The 9,921-nt window shown below is 41.2% G+C and overlaps 1 protein-coding gene across 4 annotated transcripts in view; it reads right to left on the bottom strand.

Annotated features, from left to right (window-relative positions):
- Positions 1-6,711, bottom strand: part of MGAT4D (MGAT4 family member D) — a 54,889-nt gene extending 48,178 nt beyond the window's left edge. For 3 of the 4 annotated variants that reach the window (XM_033215327.1, XM_033215326.1, XM_033215325.1), the window contains exon 1: positions 5,564-6,711. In XM_033215327.1, the coding sequence (XP_033071218.1) occupies positions 5,564-5,657 (94 nt within the window). In that variant the 5' untranslated portion in view covers positions 5,658-6,711. Of the gene's footprint in view, positions 1-3,784; positions 3,915-5,563 lie in introns of all 4 variants that reach the window. The other variant, XM_033215328.1, reaches the window with a different exon arrangement.
- Positions 6,712-9,921: the final 3,210 nt, after the last annotated feature.

Genomic DNA, 9,921 nt, shown 5'->3' on the forward strand with positions numbered 1-9,921 from the left:
ACCACAATGTTGTGAGAAACAAACCCAAGCCATGAGGAGAGGCTTTGGAGGATGCACCACTGCGTGGGGAGAGGAGAGAGAGATGCCAGAGCTGTGAGGGAATAAGACTTCTTAATAGTAGAGTCTTCAGCTCCAAATGTCCCAGTTGACACCACCTCGAATTACAGACAAACTGCCCAGTGGAGCTCTTCGTGAACTCCTGATTACTAAATCAAGACTTTTAAAAAAGAGGTTGTTCGAGGTCAGTTCGAGATCATCCTGGCCAATATGGTGAAACCTCGTCTCTACTAAAAATACAAAAATTAGTTGGGGCGTGGAGACACGCACCCAGCTACTCAGGAGGCTGAGGCAGGAGAATTGCTTGAACCTGGAGGCGGAGGTCGCAGTGAGCCGAGATCGCGCCACTGCACTCCAACCTGGATGACAGAGTGAGACTCTGTCTAAAAAAAAAAAAAAAACAACAAAGTGATTGTTATAAGCCACTAGTGTTTGTGGAAGTCTTGATATTTTCTCATCTGCCATTCCATTTTCCTTGAAACACAAGTCTTGCCTGTCCAGCAGGGAAAGGAAAAGAAAGTTTCAAGTTGACTAGGAGATTAAAGTTCTAAAAATAATAAAACACGGTTTTAAAAACAGGAATGAGACTGAAAAAAAGTGACCAAAAAGTGACCAAAAAGACACAGAATAAGAGTTCATTGTCTCTCTAAACCTCTAAGCAGAAAAGAGGACTCAATAGAACACATAAGAGGAGTTATTGGAAAAATAAAAAGTCATTTGCATTTATATCCCAAGTTGAACTTTTTCAAAATAACATTCTTATTGTTTTTACATCTTTAAGTGAATTGGGTACTATAGGTCTATCATTTCTTGCTTCCTTCTATACAAATTTTTTTAATCGATTAAAAAATTATATATACAAAAGAAGGCACGTAATACATAGGTGAGTTCTGCAACATAACATAACATAAAATTAATAGCTTATCACTCAAGCTAATAACTGAAAGTTACCTGAGGCCTCTGCTTCCACTACTGATTCCTCTCCCACCCCATCTCATGATGATACTACAGTACTCTCCCAAACTGTATCTGCTTATTGTTCCTTTACTTTTTAAAGTGTAATTTTATCACACTTATGGATGTCCCTATATACGATGCTGTTTAGTTTTCTTTGTTCCAGGACTTTCTAAAAATTGTGTCTGTTGACACTCTGTCTTTATAGGCCCCTCTAAATTTCCTTTGTATGATCAAAACTAGAAACCTGTTACTTGTCCCAGATTTCCTTGCAAGTGCTATTCTATTTTGCCAATGGGAGGCAGTTGTGCTATATTAAGAAGGTGCTTGAAAGGAGGTAGTATTTCTCCTTTTGGTGATTCCTCCACCAAACTGCCAGCCTTTGCTGGGGTGTCAGACATTGAGGCAGTGGCCAGAGGCAAGAGTAGCAGCAGGCCAGTCACACGGCCAGGATTGTCAATGGTAGTAGCAGGCAAGTGTTGGCTTTTCCAAGAGAGGTAGCTAGTGGTTGATTAGGGGCTCCTGGAGTGGTGCATTACCCAGGAAACACTCTCAAAGAAGAAAATCTGGAATTGGTTACCTGATGTACTTGGGCTTAAATGCAGTGACAACCTACTACACTGCCCATGGAAAATAGGACACTAGAATTCCATGACATGCACTGGCAAAACAGTTACCTTAGTTATCATCTCTGGTTAACTGGAATGAAGTACCTACTCAAATTGAGACCCTGGAGATCAAGGGCCTGCTGCATTCACCAAGAATGTGGGAATGATAACTTCAAAGATTGTGGGTGAGATGGCTTTTCATTATAAGAGAATGTTCTTTCAGTATATTTGACACTATTGCACTCTCCTTCTTGAATTATCTTCTTGGTTTAGTTCTTTCAGTTTTCTAGCTTTTCCTTTACTTGGAAATACTGAAATTCCCCAAGACTTATTCCTTTCATTCACTCCCTAGGTGATCTCATCCCATTTCACGGCTTTATATGCTAATAGTTCTCAAATTTATACTGCTAATCCTGATGCAGGCTGATATATCCAACTGCCTATTCAACACTCTGGGATATCTAATAGGCACTTCATACGTAAGAGAAATAGTGACTTTACCCCCAAACCTGCTCCTACCCCAGCCTTTGCCATTTCGGTAAATGGCAGCTCCATTTCTCTCATTATTTAAGTCACTCATTCTCAACCAGGGATGATTTCTCCCTCAGGAGACATTTGCCAATGCCTGGAGACACTGTCACAATGGCAGAGGGATTGTTGCTGCTGGCATCTCCTGGATAGAACCCACGGATACTGCTAAACATTCTACAATGTATAGGACAACCCCCTCCCTGCAAAGAATTACCCAACCCAAAATGTCAACAGCGCTAAGGTTGAGAAACCCTAGTTTAAGTTAAAAATTCTTGGAGCATCTCGTGATTCTTTTCTTTCTTTCATAGCACACATCCAATAATCATTTAAATGTATGTGTGAAATCATGTTACTCCTCTGCACAAAACTCTGATGGCCTCCGATCTTATTCAGAATAAAAAGCAGAGTCCTTACTATGGTCCCCATGAGATAATACTTCTATCACTCTCCTCCTTGTTCGCATTGGCCTCCTGGCTGTTTCTCAAACAATCAAGGAGATTCCACCACAGGGCCTTTGTACTTGCATTTCCCTTTGCCTGAAATACTCTTCCCCCAAATATCCACACATAATGCTTCCTCGCTTCATTTGAGAATCTGCTCAAATATAACTTGCTCAGATAATCCTTCTCTGACAGCCCTTTCCTTTAAAACAGCACTTTGCTTTCCCTAACCCTGCCAACATCTGACATCACGTAGTAATTAGATCATTTGTTTGTTGTGTATCTCCCCTATGCAAAATGTAAGCTTCACGAAAGGGAGGGGTGTCCTTTGATGCTGTTCACTTGGTGCCTACAACATGAATCGGTAATTATTAAACTCATTGATTCTTTCATTATTTCAACCATTGATTCATTGAATATTTAGCATGCTCATTACATGCCATATAGTTTTCCACATGCTGGGACACAGTAGTGAACATAACAGGTAAAAACAGGAAATACATTCTGTCCTCACAGAGCTTGCATATTTGTTGATCAAATTATGAACTGCTAATACTAGGAGCTTATAGAAGTGAACAAAAAGGTTATCTACCCATAAAATTTTGTTAATTTAATTTTTTTATGTGTTTTTATTTTTTCCAAGATGGAGTCTTGCTCTGTCACTTGCTCTGTCACAAGGAGGGCAGTGGCGCTCTCTCGGCTCACTGCAACCTCCACCTCCTGGGTTCAAGCAATTCTCCTGCCTCAGCCTCCTGAGTAGCTGGGATTACAGGTGCACCACCACACCTGGCTAATTTTTGTATTTTTAGCAGAGATGAGGTTTCACCATGTTGGCCAGGCTGGTCTCAAACTCCTGACCTTGTGATCCACCCGCCTTGGCCTCCCAAAATGTTGGGATTACAGGTGTGAGCCACCCCACTGCGCCTGGCAAAATTTAGCTAATTTTAAAGAGGGAGAAAGAATAAAGCACTAGGTGGTGGCCATCTTTCTAATAAACGTTCCCAAATTTTCATTCATGGAAATAACAACTATAGATTAAAATTTTAAGACATTGGGACTATCACTGGTGCTTTATAAAAATCATTACTTCAGAAACTAAGTGAAGTCTGTGTTTTCTTTTGTTGATGTAAGAACAGCTCATTATAGGATTGATATCTTAATTATTTTAGAGCTAAGTTCCACAGAAACACATACCTAAAAAATGAAAAAATCTGATTTGTGTGTTGAGTATTTCATTCTCAAGAACAATATCTTGTTTCTGAACTTGAACATATGAATAATGAAGATGTAAATGCTTCAAGGAATCAAACTTCTTTTTCCTTAACTAGAAAATACACCAAAATAATTGTGAGGATCTCAAAGTCTACAGTTTCATTATAAAATCATTAATGGTATTAAAACTTCTGAGGTTAACATTCTAAATTACCTTCCAAAATTACTAGACTGGGTGCGGTGACTCACGCTTGTAATCCCAGCACTTTGGGAGGCAGAGGTGGGTGGATCACCTGAGGTTAGGAGTTTGTGACCAGGCTGACCAACTTGGTGAAACCCCATCTCTAGTAAAAATACAAAAATTATCCAGGCGTGGTGGCACATGCCTGCAATCCCAGCTACTCAGGAGACTGAAGCACGAGAATCGCTTGAACCTGGAAGGCTGAGATTACAGTGCAGTGAGGCCAGATCCCGCCACTACACTCCAGCCTGGGCAACAAGAGTGAAACTCCATCTAAAAAAAAGTTACTATAAAACTTTACATTTTGCTTTCTAATTACAAGAAATCATTTATTTTTTGTTATAAATGTGCTTATTGTTCATTGTGCTAAAATAAATAAAAAGACATTAGGATAATGTTCTTTATAGAAAATGAAGAGGAGGGAAACTGTCAAATGACTATAAAGATGAGTAGACATATTATAATGCAGATAAATTAATATACATTCCTTATCTTTGAAACAAGCAGGATATAGAATATTTTGTGTATATGAGGATAAAATCTAGTCTTAACTGGAGAGCTAAAACATAAAAGCCACTCCCAAACTTCAACCTCAGCACTCTTACCAAGATTACCTTGTGTGCACTTAAGTCACACATGTGTAAATAAATGAAAATTTAACTGAAAACAACGTAAGAGCAATCGTGGAATGCTGGGATCATAATTTACAGGGTTCCTAAGTCTTAAACTGAGAAATTCAACTACTTGAACAATAAATTTTTACACCGCGGACAACTAGGGTTGAAAGATCAAGTATAGGATGCCTGGTTAAATTTGAAACTAAAATAAAAAAGATATAAATATTTTAGAATAATTATGTCCCATGCTTTTTTTATACCAATATATAATTGTTTATCTGAAATTGAAATTAAACTGGGCAACCTGTACTTTTGTTTCCTAAATTGGCACTTCTATAGGCCAGGAGAAATTACATCTTGAGTGTGTGGGAGCGGAACGCAGGCCGGCGGTCCATCGGAGAAGTCCAGGCTCTGGGCCGGCGCTGTAGGTGGTCAGTGACATCCCTCTCCTTTCTACCACCTCTTTCCAGCTATGCAAAAAACACTCCAGGGAGGAGGGAGGCATGAAGCGTGGCCTGGTGATGTAACCCGGACCACAAAGGAGGAGAGATGCGGAAAGACGCTGGCTGTATAAGAGCAGTTCTTGGGGTCAGACACAGTTTCGAGAAGGAAGAACAGGAGAGGGGAAAAGCAGGGCACAGATGGGGCCCTTGAACCTTTGAGGAAAAGGGAGCGGTGGGGACCCCGGGCCAGATCCGTTAGCGCGCGCGCGCAGGCCGGTTACAGCCCAGCCGCCGCTGACCGGAACGTGGGCACCGACGCGGGCCTCCCAGTGCCAGCGCAGGCGGCCACCGCCAGCTTCCCGCATCGCCCCCGCACCCGCCTACCCCGCCCCGCCTGCATTCCTGGGGCTCCGAAGTCCCCGAGGCGGGAAAGGAGGCGGGAGGAGGGCCCGCCGCTTACTGGTTTGAGTTATCTTGTAGATGCAGAAACAAGAGAAGCTGAAAAGCGCAACGGCGACCAAGGTGATCAGCAAGTTCACCTGCTTGGTCCTCATGGCGCTGACCCGGCTGCGGGAAGCCGGCGGGTGGAGGCGGCGAGCAGTGCCCGGGACCGGGTTGAGCGCGCAGAGCCCCCTTCCTGCGGTGCCGCGTGGGTCCCCAGCACACTGACCTGGGAAGCCGCCTTCCCGCAGAACTTCTGCACCCTTTGCTTCCTGCTCTAGGGCTCAGCGCGTGCTATAAACCGCTGCCAGGTCGTTAAAAGCGATAAACTAGGGAAAGCGCCCCATTGCCTGGCACGTGGTGGGTTCGCAGTAACTGTTCGGTGACTTTCCTCGAGTAGCTTATCAAACTTTTACCCAAGCTGAGAAACACTAGAACATCAGTAGGATGAGACTCTCTGTGGACTCCTTAATCTCTCCTCTCTAACCTCTCCTCTCATTGAGGACTCACTGGCAGTCTGGTTATAAACGTTCTACTTCAAATCAGCCCTGCAGGTTGGAAGGGCTCGCGTCTGTGCCCTTGAGAGGGAAGAAAGATTTGAAGATACACCAGCCTGAGGATGCCATTACAGCCTACGTGTTCTCGTGTGCTAATGGCTAGGAGCTGTGACTTTCCATTGGGCGGGGACCCAGCCAGATCTCAAAACAAGGAGCCAGGAGAAAGAGACACCTCAACTATGTTCTCCTTCACCTCTCCAGTCTGTTGCCGGTGCTTGCCTTTGACTGAACTCTACTGAAAACCGGAAGACAAGGAAGTTCAGTTTGATGTACTAGATGGTCCAAACCTGGCTTCTAGGCTGTGGAGCAGGTTGGAGAAAACGTAGGGAATATTAGGGTGGAAGAAGGAAGTTATTCAGTACAAAGAGATGTCTCCACACTCAGCATTTCACTGCCTTCTTACCTGAGGTCCAGTTTTGCATATTCAGTTGCCTACCCAGCCCTTCAGCTTGAATGTGCCACATCAGCTTCAAGATGTCCAAACTTCCTCACCAAGCTATTAATAGCTGTTTCCCAGAGTCCCTTGATTTTATCAGTGGCATCATAGTTCTTCTTACAATCATTTTGACTCTGGTTCATTATATCTCATTATTTATAAAATCTTTACTTACCTAAAGGATTGTGTTTCTGTTGCTACTTACTATCCCCAATATTCAGATGATCACAGTGATATTCAAACTGGTCTCACTGTCTGCAGGATCTACCCTCTGCAGTCCACACTTCAGTACCAGATAATCTTCCTAGTTCACCACAGTCAGCTGTTACTGTTGTTTACATAGCTCCACTTCTCCTTAATGAAATAGGCCCCTCTCAATCAGGCCCCTCACTGCTTTCTCATCTCCCAGCGTGCCCTTACATGCCTCTAGCACCTGCCAGATTCTTTTTTCAATCCTACTCTGAACATGTCATGTTCACTTCTTTCCTTCTGTGCCTTTTCTCTTTATGTCTGCCCCCTGCCCACAATGTCCAGTGTCCTCTCTGACCATTGAAATATTTTCTATATCTTCAGGTCTCATGTTTCATCTGTTTCATGAATCAAAACCTGGCTACAGCAGACCACTCTGACTTCCCCTTCTCTGAATTTCTGTAGTATGTAGGGCAGGGATGTTCAATCTTTTGGCTTCCCTGGGCCACATTGGAAGAATTGTCTTGGGCCACAAATAAAATACACTAACACTAATGATAGCTGATGAGCTAAAACACACACACACACACACACACACACACACACACCTCATAATATTTTTGAGAAAGTTTATGAATTTGGTTTGGGCCGCATTCGAAGCCGTCCTGAGCTCCATGCTGCCCGCCAGCCATGGGTTGGACAAGGTGATGTAAGGTCTCTGCCTTTCATTTTGATATGTCTCCCTAGGTACTTGTGAATAGGAGCTTCCAAAATGATCCTAAGTTACACCCATGGTTGAGGGAGAAATATATTCAAAGCAGATTGAATTATTGGTAGTTGTCCTAAGAAATGTAATTACACGTGTTAGCATCAATGGCTACGGAGGTCTAGGGTAGGATAGTTGCGGTAGATGCCTGAGAAAAGAGGGTTCCCATATTCCTTTGCTGTGTAGTCATGCATGATAGACAAGCTCTAAAAAGACCTGGCTGTGGGCAGAAGCTGACGTCCCATTTCTACAAGGGAGCATGGGAAACAGAAGGAAAAGCTGCTTAAGAATTAATCCTCCCAACAAAGTTTCAGTTAGACAGGAGGAATAAGTTCCACTGATCTCTTGCACAGCATGGTGACTATAGTCAATTATAATGTATTGTACATTTCAAAAGTCCTAAAAGAGTGGACTTGAAATGTTCTCACCACAAGAAATAAGTACGTGACATCATGAATATGTTAATTAGCCCGATTTGATCATTTTGATCATTGCACAATGTACACATGCAGCAAAACTTCACACTATACCCCATACATATATATAATTATTGTCAATTAAAAATAAAGAAATTTCTAAAAAAAACTAATGCCATCAAGTAAACAATAAATAATTGAAACAAGGTGGCACACATAATGCTGGTAGGGTCAGTACAGTGGGAACCAAACAAAATTTTTGTAAGCTTAATCATTTCGATAGCTTACAAGGCCAATGTTGTATTAAAGAAAAACTGCAATGTAAATAGGTTTACTAGGACAAGTACACATGCCTAAAAAAAGAAAGTTCTGGGATCATTTCCATTGCTAAGTTGAGGAAAATTAATTTAACAATCAAGAGCTTCTGGTTATTAAATCTAAGTAGCTTCTGAATGTCAATAGATTTTCTAATTGCTTCTGAGTGTCAATAGATTTTCACTGGTATCAGAGGGAGAAAACCAGGAGAATTATCTAAAGCTAGTGCTTTAATTTATCCACATAGTCCATCTCTGTTGGAAAACCTGAAGAGACCATGGTGCTAAGCACAGAAGAATAATTAATCACACCACTGAGACTTTATGTGACAAAACTCTTTAAATGCAGAGACACTGTAATTGGATCAATATTTTTAGATCCAAAGGGTGGAAAGGAAAGCTTACTGGTTTTAAAAATTTTTGTACATTTAGCATTTTAATATGAACTATATACCATTATAAGTCAAATCTTTATAACTAATATAAATCACAAATCCAAATAAACACATTTTCTTCATATTTGTTATTTATTTGCTTCCTAACTTTGATTCAAACATATCAGCAACTAATTAGTTAATACCTGCTCCAGGAACAACTAAACTCCTAAACCTCCATGTCTTAATAGAGTTTTTTTTTTTTTTTCTAGCTCAAGTAATATCTAATCCCAGAGTTTCTGGTTGGTTTATAGCTTTCCACGTGATCAGTCTGAGACACAGCCCCTTCCATTTTGTTGCTTCCCCTCTCCTCCAGGATTTAGAAATCCTCTTCATTCCAATAGAGGATTAGGAGAAAGCATGTGGAGAAGAAAGTTTGACCAGAATTGACACAACTTAATTCTGCTCAAATTCTATTGGTGAGAAAACTAGAGGCAAAGGAAGTGGAAACTCTAGTTCCTGGTTGGCTAGCTGCTTCCCCTCCACACTCTACCACAGGAGCCAATTACAAACATTCAGTGGTCAGCCATCCATCTCTGACACATCACCTTAACTGAAACCAAACAATAATGTTTCTCAAAACATCCATCGCCCTCTTTCCCAAATAAGTCAATTACTAGTTTCTGGATTCAAGAAATTAGTATAACTAAGGAGTACAGTGCTATTAGAAAGGAAAACAGAATGTTCATATTAAATATGTAACTATTTTTTACACTATGTTTGAAGGTAAACAGTGCCATCATTCACCAGCAACATAGTGTTGGGAAGAGTTTTTAATCCTCCCTAAATTTGGGTTCAGTAAGAGGGGATGGATAATATCTGCTCACGTTGGCAGAGATTAAATAACATTCATAATAATTTAGCAATGGAATACTATTTGGCCATACAAAACAATGAAATCATATCATTTGCAACAACACGGATGGAACCAGAGGTCATTGTGTTAAGTGAAATAAGCCAGGCACACAGAAAGACAAATATCCATGTTTTCACTCAAATGTGGAAGCTAAAAAAGTTGATTTTATGGAGGCAGAGAGGAGAATGATAGATACCAGAGGCTGGGAATGGTAAGGAGGATGAAGTGAGGTTGGTTAATGGGTACAAACATATAGTTACATAGAAGGAATAAGTTCTAATATTTGATAGCAGAGTAGGGTGACTATAGTTAACAATAATGTATTGCATGTTTCAAAATAGAAGACATGAAATGTTCCCAATATATAGAAATGATACATACTTGTGGTGATGAATACCCTAAATACCCT

This window comes from Trachypithecus francoisi, unplaced genomic scaffold (genome assembly GCF_009764315.1).
Source record: "Trachypithecus francoisi isolate TF-2019V2 unplaced genomic scaffold, Tfra_2.0 Lachesis_group1, whole genome shotgun sequence".
In the NCBI taxonomy this organism is placed as follows: domain Eukaryota; kingdom Metazoa; phylum Chordata; class Mammalia; order Primates; family Cercopithecidae; genus Trachypithecus; species Trachypithecus francoisi.